This window comes from Sus scrofa, chromosome 13, assembly GCF_054392235.1.
Source record: "Sus scrofa isolate SSC_HxYL_T2T_F1_AM1 chromosome 13, Sscrofa_HxYL_maternal_Yorkshire_Landrace_v2.0, whole genome shotgun sequence".
Taxonomy (NCBI): Eukaryota; Metazoa; Chordata; class Mammalia; order Artiodactyla; family Suidae; genus Sus; species Sus scrofa.
Window position 1 is genome coordinate 60,502,538 of NC_139395.1, and position 22,544 is coordinate 60,525,081.

Genomic DNA, 22,544 nt, shown 5'->3' on the forward strand with positions numbered 1-22,544 from the left:
CATTTCCTCTGGGACTGAACTTGTGGGTGGGGGCAGCTGGTAAAAAGCTGAGGTCCAGCTCTCTAAAGGGGTTTTAAATTTCTCCTTTCCATTTAAAATTATGTTTTTCTTTAAATCACAACCAGGGTTATGTGGACAGTTTGATTCTACAGGATTGCTATTTTTCAAAACCAGATCCTTAGAAATTAATTTCTAGTTTGCAAATCTAAGGCTCACAAGCTTAGATTTAAGAGTGTGTTTACAAATTTCCCTTTAAGATCAATTTGACTTTAAAGATGATAAATGCCTGCTTACAGTGCCATGTGTCTGGGTTCAGAAAAAGAGGACAGCCTGTAAGCTACACTTTCAAGAGTGCAAAGGATGACCTTGGCAAGTTGGACTGGAAATGACAAAAACACAGATGTTCACAGCTGCAAATCTGGACTCGTAACTTCTACTGCAGCGTAACGTGGGAAATTCATACACTCATTTAATATGAAATGATGGTGCGAATTCCAGAGAGTCACAAAGTGTGTGCCAGGCTTGAACTAACCAGGGAATCTCAGTGCTCAGGCAAACAACATGCTACACTCGCCAGTGAAGAAAACCTGGACTTGAGCTTTAAAATTTCAGGGGTCTGTGGTTACCCCAAATAGCTAGTAATGCCAGGCATAAAGGTGAATCCAGTCCATAAGGAGATTCTCCAGAAAGTGTCTGACAGTTTCTTTTGGCTCTAATTAAGGAAACTCAAACCTATTGCCAGTTTTTCATTGGGGATCTCATTGATTACAGCATTCTGACTATGAAGAAGGCAACAATTCACAGAAGATTCTAAAAAACATCTTCAGAAAGCCCCTCTAGCCCCTTACCTCATTGTCATGTGGTGGCAGCTGGTGTAATAGCTGTTTGATTCGAAGTTTCTCTCCAGGACTGTTGACATAGGGAACTTTCTCCTCTGGGAGACAGCTATAATACTGGTGAACCTGAAGGATGGAAAGCACACAGGTAATGCGCCCATTACTCAAACCACCTGCCCATTCCCAATCCTGAGAAGATGATTCCTACAACAGGACACAATCTGCTTCCCGCTGTCCCCACCCTTCGTGAAACTCAACAGCCCATGAGTTTCTCACTGCAAGCTGAGAAAATCATCCTTGAAGAAAGAGTCCCACCAATCACTCATGTCTTGGGGCATTCCCTCTCTCTACAAGGGAAAAATGAAACCAGCAAACTTTCCTAGAAAAAGAGATTTCGGCAAACTGGCTGGTGAACCCGGAGGGTAGGGCTTTCTCGGCAGGCTCCCCTGAGACCTGACTTTACCATTTTCTCTGTGAGTCTCCAGCATGTAAGCTGCCTTCTTAGCCAAAGGGATGTGTCAGCACCTGCCTCGGTGCTGGAGACAAAGCCAGTCTTTGGCACTCGGAGAACTCCTAGGTCCCTCAGCCTCCACCTACATTAAAAGCCCTCTAGGTTTTGAGCTCTTTGTAAGGAGAGGAAGCAGCTCTGATCTGCCAGGAAAAAAGTCACTAAATTTGGGAGAGAGTATGTGTAATTAAAAATTGTCAGTATGTGAGTTTTGGGGGACATTCTAGAATGATCCTGTTAGGACATATTCCTGCAGTTTCTAAGGCTCACTCAACCCTAACAGCAACTTGGGAAAGCACCAAACATCTAATTTTGCCTGAAAGAAGAAAATAGACATTCTAACATCCAGCTGCAAGCAAAACTAGGGAAAGAAAAATATTGGCCGAAACAGAAGGTAATGCTTTATATACCAGCGGCAGAAGGAAAAAAAAAAAACCCACAAGCTCAGATGACATCATGGAAAATACTTTTCAACTATCTCTTAGCATCACGACTGGCTCTTGTGAAACAAGGCATTCATTCGACAAAACAGAGAAGACAGAAGACTTGGAGCTCTAAGTTCATCATATTCGCTACACTCCACAAACTCAGTCACATTCCCCTGAGTTTAGGGAGCCTCAGATATGAACACATGTTTGGGGAATGCTGGGGTGAAGAGTTGCGAAAGCTCTGTCTACTTTGATCTCCAGAAACGAAATCGTAAGTGTTAGAAGAGAGAGAAAAGGCTTTGCCATGACAAGGCTGTAAGAAAATGTGAAAGCCATCCTGATTTTTCCAACAAATGATGGTAGTCATTTACCATCATGTTCATATCAGGCCTTAATCAAATCCCAAAGGCAAACATAAACAGGCTTCCTGTCACAGACTAGCTGGCTTTCAGAACCCAGGGCCCTGAAACTCCTCTTGAAAGGCACCTGGCAGGGAGCCACATCCTGGCATGGGAAGCGATGGTTCCGGGTTTTGAAGGCAGCCCACAGATTACCAGGACTCTCGCCGAGAAGAAATATGAGCCCAGATCATGAGTTAGTCTGGGATTAGAAACTGGCAACAATCCCATCAGACACAGGCACACCACTATGTGCTCAGGGGAATCATGCCCATGTGTCACACTAGGTAGAAGAAGCAGTCCTGGTCCTTGTGTCCTGGGGAAGGGGCTCTGCCTCCTAAGTCAAAAAATGACTTGTAGAACAGCTTTGTGGCAATATCACTTGGTCATTCTCTTAACTCCCACTGTAGTTACAGAACATGCGTGACGAATGCTAATATAAAATGATTCACTGTATGGATAAACAACATGGCCCTACTGTGTAACACAGGGAACTGTAGTCAATATCCTGTGATAAGGCATAATGGAAAAGAATAAGAATATATACATAGATAGATAGATATGGATAAGTGAATCACTTTGCTGTATAGCAGAAATTAACACCTTATAAATCAATTGTGCCCCCAAAATAAATTTTTAAAAATAATGAATCACTATGGATGCTTGATCATAAAGAGTCTCAGATGAGTTCTGTTGACTCTCCTCTCAATTACCCCTCATCACTCACACACCCCTCTCTTGACTGCCCAGAGCAGTCATCTTCTGAACTTTTACGCTGAACAACCTGTTTCTCATATAGCCCAAGGCTGACCCAGGCTGGAGGAGGATCTGAACAACCGGCACCCCCCCCGCACCCCCCCCCCCCCCCCGCTCTGTCCTTTTCCATCTTGTGTTCTTGAGCAAGTTAACAAAGCTTCTCAGGAGCCTCATCATATGATCGTGGTAATTAAATGAGAATGCAGGCAAAGCATTTGGCCCTCCATAACAAACATAATATGCCTACATGGTACTAAGTACATTATCCAGCCTGGCATATTCTAAATGAAAGAATCCAGGCTTTCCTGGCCTTTCTTCCATCTTAAGATGTAGGGCAATGCTCTTGGCTTGTAGAGTGAGATCACATCTGGGGAGTTCCTACCTATCTTGGTCTAAAAAAGAAGGTTGCAAGGAATCAAATGCAATTTAAGCTAGTTTGGTTTCAGGAAAAAAAAAAGGGGGAGGCACACTATCATAAACACGTAGTGTTTTCTCAAGAACGCATAAGTAGGGTAGGGCCTCAGGAGGAAATGGACTCTGCCACTGGAAGGTGACTGGTAAGCGATTTCCCATCTCTCTAAGCCTTCATGTTCTTTTAGATTTGCTCTCTTCTTCACTTTCTGGGGATGTGGTCCCCACAGGACTTGAGATGACACACCCTCAGTTCAAGAGTCCATCCTAGGATGACTAGCTTTGCTCAATTCCAAATTCCTTACAGGAGACCCCTGATTACCTCATCTTGGGCAAGGGCCACATCTGGAGATTGGATTGGATAAGTTCCATGCCCTTTTAAGACTAGAGGATAAAAAAAAAATCCCAACACCTGACTGGGCTAAGGTGCAAGCACTGATGAAGAACTCTAAAGATATTTTGGTTGTAAATAAACAACTTAGGATGCTGAGGTCCACCCTAAAGACTGAACAGCTGGACATCTTGTGTTGCCTTTTTATAATTTAAGCCTACTGATTACCACCATTGAAATTAAGCCTACTGATTATTACCATTGAAAATGCATCTTTTCTACCAGCATTCCAACAACTCCTTGAGCGCAAAATGTGCTAAAATAATTTCTTAACAAGGCAGTCAATAATTTGGTGGACAACTTAAAGACATACCCAGGAACATGCTCCATTATTAAACCAAATCAACTAATATTAATTAACAACCTACCAAATCACCCCTCTAAGACATGGAGGGTGACCTGGCCTGCTCTGAGGAAGGACAGTGAGTTTACCCTTCACTGCTTCCAATGCCAATTAAAGCCTGTGACAGTCCCGGAGGAAAAAGGATCCTCTTCAAGTTGGCTTCTGCATCTCCTCCTGCTGTTTAGGAGCTGGACTTTGCAAGCTCTTAATTGAGCAAAGGGGATTAGCAGACAGATGGGAAGGAAGGAGAAATGGCTCTTGTTCCCAGGCTGTCTCAGGCTGAACACGGAAATGGAGCATGCGTGGAAATGCTTTGGCATCTTTCATGATAAAACTACTGTATAGCCCAAAACAAACAACCAATCATACCAATAGTAAGGGGAAAATATTTAATACCCTTTCTGACACGACCAAAATTAAATTTGGCACCACCCCTGAAAATCCTGCAGATTGCTCATTTTAGTACAAACATGTTTCACTGGTTAATTTTTTACAAGTAACTAATCAAATCAATGGAATTCTGTCAATGATGAGCATTACCAAGCTATTAACCAGCAGGTTAATAACCTAATATTCTCCCCTGTGTACACCGAGTCTGTTTGTCCAGCAGCAGGTCTGTGCAGTGTGCTAGGAGCTTCCCTCCATTTACATATTCCCAGGTGGAGGCCATGAGATTCTGCCCCGGGTGTAGCCATACGAGGTACATTTCCCCCAAACAAAAGCATTCTGAACACAATAAACTGGCTTAGGAAAACGAAATAGCTGAAGGCCTTTATTTAAGGTGTTACTCCCAACAGTGAGGTTTGGCAATAACTTCAACCTGTGTCAGACGGATTGTAAGAGCGTGAGTCAGTGTGCAAATAAAGGCTAGGAGGCAAGACCTCGCCCAGTTGGAAAGACAGGGTTTGTTAGAAGGAACTGCACATTTGACAGCATTTCTGCCCGATCAGAGATGGAAGCCAGAGAGTCAACGACTCCTCGCCAAGTGCTTTATTTATGGCGGTGGTTCTCAAGTTTTGGCTTCCACCAGAACGACCTGGGAGACTTGTTAAAATACGTATCTCTAATTCAGTAGGCCCTGGGGTGGGGGTCGGTTGGTGAGCATCTGCGTTTCTAACTACTTCTCAGGTGATGCCCCCACTGTTGGTTCAGGGAGCACATTTTGGGTCTTATAGAGTCACCCCTATGTTTTCCCTCAACAGCCAACCCTGAGATTGCCAGGAATTCCAGGAGACCCTGAGGAGGCAAAAGAACTGGTTCAGTCTCACTCAATTTTGTAGGTGTCTCCTTTCACACCTACACATGTGCTTAAGCAGGGGGATTTCATCAGCTCTGGCAAGAATGAGAAATCCTCGGTGTAAAGAATTGATATTTTGGGGTGGGACATCTTCCATATTAAAAGTGTCCTTACTTTCTTAGAGTGGGAACCCAACAAAGAAGGCAGAATTTTGAGTTGATTTTAGAACCAGTTGTCTTTCACTATCCAAACAAAGGAAGGGATCAAGGATCATTTTTTTTTTTTTTTTCGGCTGTCTCCATGGCATGCCAGGGATTGAACCTGAGCCAAAGCAGTGACAACACCGAGTCCTTAACCACAAGGCCACCAGGGAATTCTGAGGAACATGTTTTTTTAATTTAGTGGCTCTTATGACTGGTGGTTTTTTTTTGGTCTTTTTTCCATTTCTTGGGCCGCTCCCATGGCATGTGGAGGTTCCCAGTCTAGGGGTCTAATCGGAGCTGTAGCCACCGGCCTACACCAGAGCCATAGCAACATGGGATCTGAGAGGCATCTGCAACCTACACCACAGCTCATGGCAACGCCGGATCCTTAACCCACTGAGCAAGGGCTGGGATCGAACCCGCAACCTCATGGTTCCTGATCTGATTCGTTAACCACTGCACCATGACGGGAACTCTGACGGCTGGTGTTTTTATATACAGTACCTTGTGAACCCTCCTCACATCTTCCAGGGGGGACATTATACTCATCAGATTGAGCGTCACATGGCTAAAACACAGTAGGGCCACTTGTGAACCTGGCTTCCTCACCCTCTCTTGTTTATTTGTGAATTCCTTTTTTTGTCTTTTTTGGCCATACCCACTGCATATGAAGTTCCCAGGCCAGGGATCAAATCCAAGACACAGCTGTGATTCAGCAATGCTGAATCCTTTAACCCACTGCACCAGGCTGAGGAATGAACCAGCCACACCACAGAGATAAGCTGGATCATTAACCCACTGTACTATAGCAGGAACTCCATTTTTTTTTTGTGTGTGTGTGTGTGAATTATTGGGCTTCTTTATCAAGGGAAAAAAAAAAAAGACTAGTAGATGAATGGGAAAGAAGGAAAAAAAAAAAAAAAAAGGATGCAATAGGTTCCTAACATGTATGAATGACCAAAAAAGTGGTAAACATGTTTTCCTTTGGTGTTCTTTACATGGTTCAAAATGAACTGACGATTAAGTAAAATGATGTACTCCAAATTAAACAGTCTTTCCACAACACCATGGTATGATGGTATAAGGGAGGTATGGCCAAGACGGCTGCCTATCCATATTCACTGTCTTTTCTTCCTTAATTAGAATATCATCATTTCCCCTGGAGTATCAGTATGCCTGGCTAAGAACAATATTTCTGTACCTCCCTATCAGCCACATGTGGCCATGTAAATAAATTCTGGCCAGTAACATATAAAGGTGTGACTTGTGGGAGAGCTTTTTTAAAGGAGGTCAAGTAGTTGACAAAGGCTCTTTTTTTTGCCCATTTCTCCTTCTTCCTGCTTCCTGGCTGGAATGTAAATACAATGGCTGGAGGGCTAGTGGCCATTTTATACCATGAAATAATCTTAACAATGAGAGTTTTTGATGTTACCATGGAGCTATCATATAGCCCTGGGTTGCCTATTAATGAACCGCTATAACCAATGAGAAAAATAAACTGGTTCTTTTCTTTCCTCATCTCCTTTCCCATCCTCCCTCCCTTCCTTTCTTCCTTCCTTCCTTCCTCCCTCCCTCCCTTTTCCACCACATCACAGCATATAGAAGTTCCTGGGCTAGAGACTGAATCTGAGCCATGTCAGTGACCCACGCTGCAGCTATGGCAATGCTAGATCCTTTAATCCACTGCGCTAGGCTGGGGATCAAACCTGCACCTCTGCAGCAACCTGAGCCACTGCAGTTGGATTCTTAACCAACTATGCCACAGCAGGAACTCTTAAAGTGGTTCTTTATTTGCATCTCATTTACTAGGAAGTGAATGTAATTCTCAAACGATAAAGCAACAGTTCTCAAGTGTTAGAATACCAGGGAATCATATGAGACCCATCTTGAACACGATTCCCATTTTTCAACCCCTGTGGATCTGAAAAAGAGCCCAGAATTCTGCATTCTTAAAAATCCCATTCCCGACCAGGAGAATCACTGCTTTACGGGGACAGCAAACATGACTTTACAAGGTAAAGGTAAAAATTCGCATGCAATCATCAATGTGGGCTGACGCATTTGGAAGGTTTTATAAAAGCCCCTCCTAACCCAGAGAGGAACTGCAAGACTGGGCCTTTATGTCACATTCTCCCTCTCCCGCAGTTTGAGAAGCTTGGAACCTCAGATAATACCTCCATCCAGGGAGGCAATATAGCACATGCCTAAAGTCTCAGAAGGCAGGTGCTACAGAGAAGGGAAAGATGCTGCCTGAACTGGCAGCACATGATGGTTTTTATGAAAAGTGCACACTAGTTCCCAAATGGGGACCTGGAGAATAATTAGGTGGTATTACAGCTATTGAGCACAAGGGTGATGGGCTGCTTCGGAGGGCCCGTTTGTTCATTTGGCCCCTACTTGCCAGAATTTCATCACCCAAGCAATAGGAGAGAAGTGTTGTTAAGTGGCATCTAAGAGGTAAAACTGTACCAAGTTTGGCTCCTTCCCTTTTCTCCTGGAGACGAATATTATAATTTTAATTGGTTTACTGAAGAAGTAATTTACGGAAAAACAGTCTAAAACCTAATGCCTAAACAATGTCTACATCACACATAAACTCCCATAGGAGTAGGATCAAAAATCAAGAATAAAAGCTCATTTAGGGTATTTTCAAGAAAGAATATTTCAAAGACTACCCCCCCTTATTTTTTTGCTTTTACTGATGTCCGATTCAACCACAAATCGTGTCATATTTAGGTTCAAAACAGACCCATAATCCAGTCACTTTCCCTGATCCCTTCATAACCAGTCCAGCATTGACTAAGCACTGCCTGGAATTATTGCCATGGCTGCCCTGGACCCTGGTTTTCACCTTTGTGCCCCCGCAGTTGATTCAGCAAAAACAATCCTATTTGAAGATAAAACAAGTCTCATCACTGCTCCTTTGAAAAACTGCAGGACTTCCCATCTCCCTCAGATTTAAAGCCAAAGTCCTTACTTCAGGATCATGATCTTGTCTCCTTAATACCTGGCTGACCACACCACTTACATATCCTTCCTGTTCAGTCCTGCTCACAAGGGCCTCCGTGCTATCCCTCTCACCTCAGGGCCTTTGCACCAGCCATTCTCTTTGCTAGGAAGATTCTTCCCCCAGATATTTACATGATGCTATTCTCATTTCTTCCAGTCCTTGCTCAAAAGTCTCCTTATCAGAGAGGTCTTCTTTGATCCCAATAAACCAATACCCCCACTTCTTGCTCTTTTGACCGGTGCTTCTCAACCTGGGCTAATGGTGACCTGTAAGGGATGCTTGGCAACATGTGGAAACATGTGGGAGAGATTGTTTGGAGGTTCCAGCAGGGGAGCACAGCTACTCATCTACCTTTGACGGAAGAATGGTCTTCCTTTATTGGGGATGCTCATCCTCATGACCAGGCATGCAGCTTCAGGAGGGATGCACATGGAGTGGTGAGGGAAGAAGGGGACGGGGACACCTGCCTAGGCAGCCAGATCAGCAAAATCAACCCTGATGATCACTGGGGTGACAGATATTACAGACAGATTGCCCTCATATCTGACATGTGGAGACATTTTTGGTTGTCACAACCAGTGTGTGTGTGTCTGTGTGTGTGTACATTTGCATGTACATAGAGTGGGTCAAGGCCAGAGATGCTGCGCAATCTCCTGCAATGCATAGGGTGGTTTCCACAGCAAAGAATAACCTAGGTCAAATGCCATTAGTACCAAAAGTGATAAACTTTTAACCTGCTTTTCTCCAAAGAATTTACCAGTTGCTGATGCATCTTTTACTTGTTCACTGTCTCTGCCTTCCCTCTAGAATGTGAATGTCAGGGACTTTGTTCACCGCTTATTCCCAGATGTCGCACATAGTAAGCGCTCAACAAATGTTTGCTGAATGAATACCTGCTGTGCTCGGATCTCACCTCCCCACCTTTCTGGTTTATCAATGGATGAGGACTGGGACATGCAGCAACAGAACCCACAGGTCAGGTTTTAGGAGGAACCAAAGTAAAGCTCACAGTTTCCCTTCTACACCGTCAAAAAACTTGCTTTTCCACCAAAGCAAGGTGGGGTGGATGGTGAGGACACTAAAGGAGGCTAAATAAAATAACTGTCAGGGTGCTGTTTCTTTAAGAGGAAAGGACATGAATGCACCTTGAGATTATCATACTGAGTGAAGTCAGACAGAGAAGGACAAACATATGTTATCACTTACATGTGGAATCTAAAAAAAATGAACTTATTTACTAAAGAGAAACAGACTCATAGACTTTGAAAACAAACTTATGGTTACCGATGGGGAAAAGTGGGTGATTAGAGGGATAAATCAAGAGTTTGGGATTAACATATACATACTACTATATGTAAAGAGAATCAACAAGGACCTCCTGTACAGCACAGGGAACTCTACTCAATATTCTGCAATAACCTATATGAGAAAAAAGAATCTGAAAAGGAATGCATGTATATATATATACATATATATATATATATATATATATATGTATATATATATATTTGAACCACTTTGCTATACACCTGAAACTAACACAACTTCGTAAATTAAGTACACATCACTAAAAATAAAAAATTAAAAAGGAGAAAGGGACTAAAGAAAATCCCTTTTTATTTGAAGCCAGAGAGTTTCTTTCAAGGTGAGTCAACTCTATTTAAACAAATGGAAGAAAATCATCACATATCAACCTAAGCAGGTGCTCTGATTCAAAACCATGTGAGCTATTCTGCTGCTATGCCTGTTTGCTCTCACATGCTCTCTTTCCCATTTTTTAAGTTAAATTAAAAAAATTATAACATTAAACTTCAATGCCTAGTTATAAAACATTTTCCATTTAGTTTGGAGCATTATCTGATAGTTATTTATTTCATCCTCTCTTAAAGAAGAGGTCTCAGAAATAGAACTCGGAGGTTAAATACTTTCCCTTTAAGCTGCAATGACATCAAGACTCCCCCACCCCAATTTTACCAAAACACTGCAGGATGTATATAGGCATATACATTTGCATATGTGCCTTACTAAAAACTCCTCAACAGTTGCTTATTCTTGTGGATAACAGTTTCAGTACTGCCTTTAGACAAAGTACACACATACACATGTATGAAAAAGCAGGATTGCAGTTTCCTAGAGGGGCTATGTGTCTCGACTCTGGAGTCACACTGTTTGGGTCTGAATAATGGATTGAACACTTACCATCTGGACAGTTGGGAAAATTGCTTTATCTCTTATAGAGTCAATATCTCTATCTATAAAATGGGAACAATAATATTTACTCTGAAATATTGCTATGAGGCGCAAATGATATTCAGTCATACCTAGTTTTAGTGAGATTTGCTTTACTGTGCTTGGCAGATGCTACCTTTAAAAAAAAAAATTAAAGGTTTGTGGCAACCCTGCAACAATTAGAGGTGGAGCCTTACAATAAATGCTGGAGAGGACTAGGAGAAAAGGGAACCCTCCTACACTGTTGGTAGGAATGTAAGCTGGTGCAACCACTGTGAAGGACAATATGGAGGTCTCTCAGAAAACTAAGCACAGAATTAGCATATGATCTAGCAATCCCACTCCTGGGTTTATCTGGACAAAAATCATAATTCAAAAAGATACATGCAACTCAAGGTTCATTTTAGAACTATTTACAATAGCCAAGACATGGAAACAACCTAAATTCTATCGATAGAAGAATAAAGAATATGTGTTATATATATATCTAGTCATATATATATATATGTATATGGAATACTACCCAGCCATAAAGAAGAATGAAGTAATGCCATTTGCAGCAACATGCATGGACCTAGAGATTATCATATTGAGTGAAGTAATCCAGAAATATCACTTATAGGTGGAATGTAATGAAAATAGATAAAAAAGAACTTATTTAAAAAACAAAAAAAACTCACAGATTTCAAAAACAATCTTATAGTTACTTTAGGTGAAACTGTTGGGGAAAATGGAAGAATTGGGAGGATTGGGATAACATATACATACTTCTGTATAAAACAGAATTAACAAGAAGCTACTGTACAGCACAGAAAAATCTACTCAAAAGCTTATAATAACCTATGTGGGGAAAAAAGAATGGATATATTTATCATGTGTGGACTGATTCACTTTGCTGTACACCTGACAGTAATACAACATAAGTCAACTGTATTTCAACAAAATTAATTTTAAAAAAGAATATTTATTTCAAAGATATATAGCCTCTGACTATGGGCTTTCAATTAGGAAGTAGATTGAAATTGATAAAAATTTCATTTAAAAAAGTGAGGCCTGAAGATGTGACTGAATTGCTGCAATCTCATGATAACACTTTTAACAGATGAACAATTGCTTCTTATAGATGAGCAAAGAAAGTGGTTTCTTGGGATACAATCTACTTCTGGTGAAGATGCTGTGAAGATTATTGAAATGACAACAAAAGATTTAGAACAGTAATACTTAGTTGATGAAGCATTGGCAGGATTTGGGAAGACTGACTCCAATTTGGAAAGAAGTTCTACTGTGGGCAAAGGGCTATCAAACAGCATTGCATGATACAGAGAAATCATTCATAAAAGGAAGAGTCAATCCATGTAGGAAACTTCATTGTCTTATTTTAAGACATTGCCATAGCCACCCCAACTTCAGCAACAACCACCATTCAGCCAGTGGCTATCAATAACAAGGCAAGATCCTCCACCAGCAAAAAGATTACGGCTTGATGGAAGCTCAGATTATGGTTAACATTTTTAAGCAATAAAGTGTTTTTTTGGTATGTACATTTTTTAGACATAATACTGTTGCACACTTTAGACTACAGTATAGTGTAAATATAACTTTTTTTTTTTTTATGGCCATACCTGCAGCATATGGAAGTTTCTGGGGTAGGGATTGAATTGGCATTGCAGCTGAGTCCTACACCACAGCTATGGCAGTAACACTGGATCTGAGCTGCATCTGTGACCTATGCCACAGCTTGCAGCAACTCTGGATCCTTAACCCACTGATTGAGGCCAGGGATCAAACCCACATCCCCCCAGAGACAATGTAGGGTCATTAACTCGCTGAGCCACAGAGGGCACTCCCTGTAAATATAACTTTTTCATGCATTGGGAAACCCAGAAATTTGTGACTTTATTGTGATATTCACTTTACGATGGTGGTCTGGAACTGAACCTGCAAATTTCTGAGGTGTGTCTATAATATAACTAGCACAAAGACAGCTACATGGTGAAGGATGTATAATTCTTAGTTTTGAAGCAATCTAATCCATAAATCATAATCGTCTATGTTGTGGACTGACTTGCACCTCCCTCTTCCCATTCCCACGTTGAAGGGCTACCCCCCTCCACGTGATTGTATTTGGAGAGAGAGACTTTCAGGAGGTAATTAAGGTTAAATGATTGGGGCTATAATCAAAAAGGACTGATATCCTCCTAAGAAGAGGAAGAGACACTAGGAGTGCCCATCAGAGAAAGAGCCATATGAAGACACAGCTAGAAGGTGTCTGACGAAAGCCAAGAGAGGGCTCATCACAAACCAACCCTGCCAGCACCTTGATCTTGGGCCTCCAGCCTCCAAAACTGTGAAGAAATAAATTACTGTTGTTTCAGCCAGCCAGTCTGTGATATTCTGTCATGACAGCCTGAGCAGACTAGCAGAGACTATTACGTGCCAGGAACTGTGGAGTGCTGGTGGGGAAAGGACCCCTGTGGTAGAGGGAAGAATTGCGAGTTTTGGATTAGCAGATGCAAACTAATACATATATAGGTAAAAAACAAGGTCCTACTATAAAGCGCAGAGACCTGTAATCAATATCTTGTGATGGACCATAATGAAAAAGAACATGAAAATAATACAGACATATATGTCACTTTGCTGCAAAGCTGAAATTAAGACAATATTGTAAATCAACTATGCTTCAAAGAAATTATTTTTAAAAGTACTCTGGGTTGAAGGAGATTATATTTTAGAGAAGTGTATAAGACAAGTGGCCAAATGATTACAATGCAAAGTTAAAGTAATGCAAAAGCCATTAGAGGCACAGAAGAACACTACAGAGTTCAAAAAACCATAATTCAAATCCCTAAATCTGTAGCATTTGCCAATTTCCATGGTATAAATAATCCTGCTAGGGCTAATTTCAAGCTACCAGTGTAATGTTACCAGATGTGCAGTTGGGCAGAGATGTGTACAATTACCTAGTATCTCCACCAGACATGTAATAAACTAAAAAACCTCAATAGCACATATAATGGTGAAATATGGGAAAGTAATTACGATGTCATGAGTTTTGAGCATTTTTTAACCTTTGTTTTTAATATAGTTTAATTATAAGTTTACATCATTACGTTTTAAGAATGGCTGACATTAACTGGACTACAAAATTCCTGACAACTGACCAGTTGGATCTTGCTTTGCTGTATGAGGCAGTACATCATTGTCAGAAACTTAGAAGTCCATTTCTCTGGTAAACTCTCTTTAAAAGGGTAGGAAGAACAGTGGAGAACTATAAATATAATTAGTCCACCTCCCCTATTATTAGTAAGTATAGATTCACAATGTCACATAAAACCATATTGGAGAAAGTTTAGTGAGCAGCAGCAGCAGATGTCCTAAGACAAATTCAGCTTTTTTTTACTGTAAGAAGTGACACATAATGACACAAGCTACAGTTTTGAGAAGAATTCTTTCTTCCAAAGACTGGAGCTTGCTTTCACAGAACACAGTTGGACACCCATTTATGTATTTAGTCTTTTTAGGGCCGCACCTGCGGCATATGGAGGTTACCAGGCTAAGGGTCAAGTCAGAGCTGCAGCTGCTGGCCTATGCCACAGCCACGGCAATGCTGGGTCCTTAACTCACTGAGCAAGGCCAGGGATCAAATGTGCGTCCTCATGGATACTAGCTGGGTTCCTTACCGCTGGGCTGTGACGGGAACTCCTAGACACCCTTTTGGAATACAGGTGATCGGAGTTCCTGTTGTGGCTCAACAGAAAAGAATCTGACTAGTATCTATGAGGATGCAGGTTCGATCCCTGGCCTTGCTCAGCAGGTTAAGGATCCAGTATTGCGGTGAACTGTGGTGTAGGTCACAGATGCAGTTTGGATCTGGCGTTGCTGTGGCTGTAGCGTAGGCTGGTGGCTGCAGCTCCAATTTCACCCCTAGCCTGGGAACCTCTATATGCCGTGGGTGTGGCCATAAAAAGAAAAAAGAAAGAAAGAAAGAAAAAATAGAATACAAATGATCTTTACTTGGAACCAGCTCATTTAAAGCAGTTTCCTTTCTGCACATTATAATAACAGGGTGGTGAATCCACAGAGAAGTTTGGAAACCAAGGAGCTCAATTCTACATTATGAAGCAGGTATTTCTGACCCCCAAGACTATTTTCGGCCTGAATTACACTGCTTGCCTCATTAAGTCTCAAATGTATTACGGATACAATTGCAAGAATTTAGTCTTCCCTGTTCGAGAAACCAAAAGATCAGCAAAGGTAACACCTTGGTCTGCAGGTGCAAGGTTATCTATGTCCCTAAACTCTAAATGTCCTATATTATGCCAATTTAGGGGAAAAGGCAGGCAGGACTGTTTAGTCAGGATGACCTAGATTATGCCACAGTAATAAACAACACCAAAATATCACTGGCTTTGCACCAAACTTGTTTTTTAATCAGAAATAATTTTTTTATCTTATTGTGGTATAACAAATATAACGTAAGATTTGCTATTTTAACCATTTTAAAGTTTATAATTCAGTGGCATAATTATATCCACAACGTTATATAACTATTGCCATGATCTATTTCCATAACTTTCTCATTACACCAAACAGAAAATTTTTTACCTATTAATTAATAATTCCCCATTTCTCCCTCCTTCCAGCTCCTGGTAACCTCTAATCTGCTGTCTCTATAAATTCACCTTGTCTAGATATTTCATCCAAGTGGAATCATACAATATTTTTCTTTCTGTGTCTGGCTTATTACACTTAGCACAAAGTTTTCAAAGTTTATTCCTGTGGTAGAACTTTTCAGAACTTCATGACATTTTATAGCTGAATAATAGTCATAATTTTTGTCCCTCTAAAGGAAACTATCAACAAAACAAAAAGACAACATTCTGAATGGGATAAAAAAATTGCAAATGATGTACTAGGCAGAGGTTAATGTCTAAAATACGCAAACTGCCCATACAACTCAATATTGAAAACACAAACCAGTCAAAAAAATTGGCAGTTAAAAAAAAAATGGCAGTAGAATTAAATGAACATTTTTCCAAAGAAGACATACAGATGACCAATAGGCATACAGAAGGATGCTCAACATCTTTAATTATTAGAGAAATGTAAATCAAGACCACAGTGAGATATAACCTCACACTGGTTAGAATGGCCATCATCAAAATGTCTACAAATAATAAATACCTGAGGTGTTAAAAAATATAAAAAGGGAACCCTTCTATACTGTTGGTGGGAACATAAATTTGTGCAGCCACCATGGAAAACAGTATGGAGGCTCCTTAAAAAACTAAAAATGGAGCTACCATATGATCTGCTCCTGGGTATATACCCAGAAAAAACAAAAATTCTAATTCAAAAAGATAAACATGCCCCAATGTCACAGCAGAACTATTTACAACAGCAAAGACACAGAAACAATTCAAATGCCTATCAACATATAACAGGCTTGAAAAGATGTGTTGTACACATACAATAGAATATCACTCAGCTATTAAAAAAGAATGAAATATTTCATTTGCAGCAATATGGATAGACTTAGAGAATATTATGCTTAGTGAAGTACATTGGACAGGGAGAGACAAAGATTATATAACATCACTTACATGTGGAATCTAAAAAATAATACCAATGAATCTATATATAAAACAGAAATAGACTCACAGACACAAAGAACAAACTATGGTTACCAAAAGGGAGACAGAAGAAGGGAGACACACATTAGGAGTATGGGGTTAACAGATACAAGCTACCATTCGTAAAATAGATATGCAACAAAGATTTACTGTAGAGCACAGAGAAATATATTCAATATCTTCTAATATCTTACAATGGACTATCATTTGAAAATGTATATAACTGAATCACTTTTCTATACATCTAAAACACAGTATTGTAAATCAACTATATTCCAATTAAAAAAAATTTCATCTCTCTACACCTGTCTGGAAGTGACCAGGAAAGCACTGGGAGTATCAATTCTGGGGTTGTAAACACACTGGAGAGAGAGGTGAATTTGCGAATACTTAATCCATGAATAACGAGGATTGACTAGACTACGACCTATTTAACCTGCTCAGGAGTAAAGGGCTGGGGCAGGATTTAAATTTAGGTCTGACTTCAAAGCTCATTTTCTTTCCACTTCATCTGACTGTCTTCCTAAACCAGTCACAGGATTACACTCTGCCCTGAGCGTGTGATGACTCCATGACCAGTGCAGTCACAGCCCACTCTTCAGCCTTGAGGATCCTGTTAAAAACTCGAATAATAAACAGACTAGAGAGGCTGCTTCATCACGAAAGCCACCTTGATCAGGTGGAATTACAACGCCAGTGGAAATCAGTGTTATTTGGTAACGTGTCTGCTTTGAATGTTTTGTAGTAAGGGTCATGTGAATGAATTCAGGCTTTACAAATTTTTGTTTGTTTTGTTTTGCTTTTTAGGGCCACACCTGTGGCATATGGTAATTCTCTGGCTAGGGGTCATATCAGAGCTGCAGCTGCCAGCATACATCACACGCACAGGAATGTGGGATTTGAGCTGCATCTGTGATCTATACCACAGTTTACGGCAATGCTGGATCCTTAATCCAATGAGCGAGGCCAGGGATTGAACCTGCATCCTCATGGATACTAGTCAGGTTCATTTCCACTGAGCCACAATGGGAACTCCCAGACAAATGTTTTTTCTTTTAGGTCTATCCAAGAGAAGTTAATATGCCCACGTTCCATTCTCAACTTCGACCTTGTGGTCCTTGAAGCAAGTGCTCTGATTCCTCAGAGTATATATAAAATTTTTACTTTGTTATCTTATTTTGTGTATTTATTTATTATGTGGTAATATACACATAACACAAAGCTTATCTCTTTAACCATTTTTAAGCAGCATTAGGTAACTATCACCACCATCCATTTCCAGATCATTTTCTTTTTTTTTTGTCTTGTCTTTTGTCTTTTTAGGGCCGCACCCATGGCATGTGGAGGTTCCCAGGCTAGGGGTCTAAGGGGAGCTGTAGCCACCGGCCTACACCACAGCCATGCAGGATCCGAGCTGCATCTGCGGCAACACTGGATCCTTAACCCACTGGGCGAAGCCAGGGATCAAACCTGCAACCTCATGGTTCCTAGTTGGATTCGTTTCTACTGCACCATGACAGGAACTCCTTTTTTTTTTTTTTTCATTTCCAGAACATTTTCATCTTCACAAATGAAAACTTTGTACCCATTAAGCACTAATTCCCCATTCCCCCTCTGAAGTCGCTAGCAATCTTCACTCTCCTTTCCACTCTAGAGTTGAGAATGATTTTTACTATATGCTGGCGCCCAGAATTCTTTGGCAGTACAACTTCTCTGATACTATGGTGAAAATCAGGGTAGAAAAATGAGTCAGACAATGTATTTGCACTTATATTTAAGTCCTTTTATAAGCAACGCTACTTCTGTTTTTAATAAGATAATTAGAGACTACAGGGGGGCCTTTGGCATGAGCCATTAGAATCTGTAACAAATGAGAGGATTATAGTGTGTTTCCACTGAGAAGACCCATGAAATAAATCACTACTAATACCTGGGGAAGTTATTTCTCCTGAATTTTCAGCTTTGGGGCATTAACTCAATATTTTATAGATCACAGAATTCCCATTTCACAGCACCTCCTCCTAGCTCCTATCAGGCTCTGCTGATTGCTCTTGGAGTGTCATGAGAGGCAACCAAAACCAAATAAATTACTGCAAGAGAACTCACTGTCAACAAAGGTCAGACCTATAAAGGCAGTTCCAGCAGGCACTCCTCAGCATTCTGACATCCTCAGTGTCTAGTCTAAAAGAATGCTCATCCAAACGCTATCCTTGTCTCTTTCCAATAAAAATCAGATATTGTTTTATAGTTAGCCAATGACAGCGCCCAGTTGTAGAAGCAACCTCTAGTCTAGGTCTCTGTCATAATTATCTCCTTTCCTTTTGTTGTCTACGGCATTCTTTACTGCTGTTTTAGTTCTCCTGATAGCTCCTCTAAATCCTATCTCGAAACAGGAAATGAATGAAAAAGGAAAAAAGTCTTAATTTTAAACATCTAATTTTTTTCTACCTCCTGAAGGAAATAAAACCAAAAGTAAACAAATGGGACCTAATTAAACGTACAGCTTTGGCACAGCAAAGGTAACCACTGACAGAACTAAAAGATAACCTACTGAATGGGAGAAAATATTTGCTAATGATATGAGAGATAAGTGATTAATATTCAACATACAAAAACAGATCATACAACTGTACATTAAATAACCCAACAACCCAATTAAAAATCGAACAGAAAAACTGAATACATATTTTTCCAAAGAGAAAGTGCAGATGGCCAACAAGCACATGAAAATGTGCTCAGTATCACTAATCATCAGGGAAATGCAAATCAAGACCACAATGAGATATTCCCTCACACCTGTGGGAATGGATATTATCAAAAAGAACACAAATAACAAATACTGGTGAGGATGCAGAGGAAAGGGAGCCTTGTACACTGTTGGCGGGAATGTATATCTGAGCATTCACTGTGAAAAACAGTATGGAAGCATTTTAATAAAGTAAAAATAGAACTATCACATGACCTAACAATTCCACTCCTGGGTATATATCCCCCCCCCAAAAAAAAACCCCAAAAAACAAAACCCAAAACATTAATTCAAAAAGATACATGTATGCCCATGTGCACAGCAACACGATTTATAATTGTCAAGATATGGAAACAACCTAAGTATCCATTAGTGGGTGAATGGATAAAGAAGATGTGATATACATATAACACACACACACACACACACTAGAATACTATTCAGCTATAAAAAAAGGAATGAAATTTTGCCATCTGCAGCAATATAGATGGACTTGGAGTGCATTATGCTAAATGAAGTTAATCAGAGAAAGAAATATTGTATCTTATCATTTGTATGTATAATCTAAAAAATACAGCAAACTATTGAATATGACGAAAAAAGGAGCAGACTCACAGCAATAGAGAACAGGTTAGTGGCTACCAGTAGGAGAGGGAAGCAGTATAGGGGTGGGGAAGTAGGAGTATACATATTGGTTGTAAGATAGGCTCAAAGATGTATTGCACAACACAGGGAAGAGAGTCAATATTTTGTAGTAAGTCTAAATGGATACAACCTTTAAAAACTGTATAAAATTTTTTAAAAAGATTAGTGAAGAAAAAAAATTTACTAGAATTGATGCTTTTGGTTTAAAGAAAAACTACCCCCAAATTTACTTAGGCTTGAGCAAATATCAAGTTCAGGTCAGGTAAGGTGGCTCTGAAATACACTCAGGGAGTTCCCGTTGTGGCGCAGTGGTTAACGAATCCAACTAGGAATCATGAGGTTGCGGGTTCGATCCCTGCCCTTGTTCAGTGGGTTAAGGATCCGGCGTTGCCGTGAGCTGTGGTGTAGGTTGCAGACGTGGCTTGGATCCCGCGTTGCTGTGGCTGTGGTGTAGGCCGGTGGCTACAGCTCCAATTGGACCCCTAGCCTGGGAACCTCCATATGCCGTGGGAGCGGCCCAAGAAATAGCAAAAAGACAAAAAGACAAAAAAAAAAAAAAAATACACTCACATGCAGGCTATTCAAGATGGAAGGAATAATCTTTCATAAGCAATCTAAGAAATGGTACTAAAAAGTATATCATGTAAGGTTCCTGTCAAAGTTAGAAGGAAGACAGAAAGCCTGATACTTGTTAAAAATAAATGAAGCAATGCATTAAGTGAGAAGGCCCTGAGGCTGGAGGAAGCTTGGGTTATCTGAAGACTGGCAAGAGATCCAGTGTGTCTGGGTGTTGGGAAATGGCCATCAGAAAAACAGAAATGTAGTCTATAGTTTTCCAACAAGTAAAGGAACATGAAGGAAATGGAAAACCTCATTAAAAAATAGAAGTCAAGAAAACAAAAAAATAGAGGAAAAAAACATGGCAAACAGAAAACAACAAAAAAAGATGGGAGTAATAATTATCTAAGTTATCATAATAATGTAAATATATTATATCTGTTAATTTAAAGATTATCGGTTTGGATTAAAAAGAAACAATATCTATGATGTTTCTTACTTAAATCCATAAGAAAAGGTTAAAATAAAAGAATGATATTGACAAAGTACAGTTTTACAATTGTTCCCCTCAATAAAGCTAATGTGCACTATTAATAGTGAAGAAATCTTGTATTTAAGTAAATATAATTAGGAGGGATAAAAGATGTTACAATTTTTTGTTTTGTTTTGTCTTGTCTTTTTAGGGCTGCACCCAGGGCACATGGAAGTTCGCAGGTGGAACTGGAGCTGCAGCTGCCCACCTACTCCACAGTTACAATGAAGCCAGATCTGAGCTGTGTCTGCGACCTACACAGCAGCTCACAGCAACACCGGATCCTTAACCCACCGAGCGAGGCCAGGGATTGAACCTGTGTCCTCATGGTTTCTAATTGGGTTTGTTACCACTGAGCCATGACAGGACACCTTTTTTTTTTTTTTTCTTTAACAATTGATTAATAGTTCCTTGATCATTTCAAAATTATTAGTGAAACACTTTGCTCATTAAGCCACCAGTTCGCTACTTATATTCCTGGAAAATATTATTAATGCAACTGTCCATAAACTTTTTTAAGAATCATAAGATAATTTTCACATTAAAATAAAGCGCAGTATCAAATGGTAGTTGTATTTTTAGCTTTCTGAGGAATCTCCATACTGTTTTCCAAAGTGGTTGCAACCAATTTACAACTCCACCAACAGTGTACTAGGGTTCCTTTTTCTCCACAGCCTCTCCAGCACTTATTGTTTGCAGACTTTTTGATGATGGCCATTCTGGCTGGTGTAAGGTGGTACCTCATCGTGGTTTTGATTTGCATTTCTCTAATAATGAGTGATGTTGAACATCTTTTCATGTGTTTTTTGGCTATCTGTATGTCTTCTTTGGAGAACTGTCTGTTTAGGTCTTCTGCCCATTTTTTGATGGGGGTGTTTGTTTTTTTTGGTATTGAGCTACCATTTGATCCAGCAATCCCACTCCTCAGCATCTATCCAGAGAAAACCATGACTCACAAAGACACATGTACTCCGATGTTCATTGCAGCACTATTTGCAATAGCCAAGACATGGAAACAACCTAAATGTCCATCGACAGAGGAGTGGATCAAGAAGAGGTGGTACATATACACAATGGAATAGTACTCAGCCATTAAAAGGAATGAAATACCGGCATTTTTAGCAACATGGATGGACCTAGAAATTATCATGCTAAGTGAAGTCAGCCATACAATGAGACACCAACATCAAATGCTTTCACTGACATGTGGAATCTGAAAAAAGGACAGACTGAACTTCTTTGCAGAATAGATGCTGACTCACAGACATTGAAAAATCTATGGCCTCCGAAGGAGACAGTATGGGGGATGGGGGAATGTTCTTGGGTTGTGAGATGGAAATCCTGTGAAATTGGATTCTGATGATCATTATACAACTACAGATGTGATAAATTCACTTGAGGAATAAAAAAATTAAAAAAAATAAAGTGCAAATTAATTTAAAAAAATTTAAGATGTTACAAAATAATAAAAGGAAAACATCTGTAAATGATAATGTATTCATAAGCTTGTAGGCATTCAAAAACATAAAGCAAAAAATAATACAAGAATAAATCTATAAACACAATTAGAGCTTTTAAGACATTTCTCTCAGCATCAAGAGATCAGTAAGACAAAAATTATGAAGGCTGTAGAGTATATTACAGCAATAGTAATTATTGTTCATTAATGTTATCACC

General features: G+C 40.0%; 1 protein-coding gene across 10 annotated transcripts in view; it reads right to left on the reverse strand.

Moving 5' to 3' along the window:
* Window positions 1-22,544, reverse strand: part of PRICKLE2 (prickle planar cell polarity protein 2) — a 346,700-nt gene that overhangs the window by 57,864 nt on the left and 266,292 nt on the right. For all 10 annotated transcript variants that reach the window (XR_014823448.1, XR_014823449.1, XR_014823450.1 and 7 more), the window contains one exon: window positions 849-962. Coding sequence is in view for 7 of the 10 variants with exons in the window: in XM_021069189.2 (XP_020924848.1) it covers window positions 849-962 (114 nt within the window). In the remaining 3 variants the exon portion in view is untranslated. The remainder of the gene's footprint in view (window positions 1-848; window positions 963-22,544) is intronic.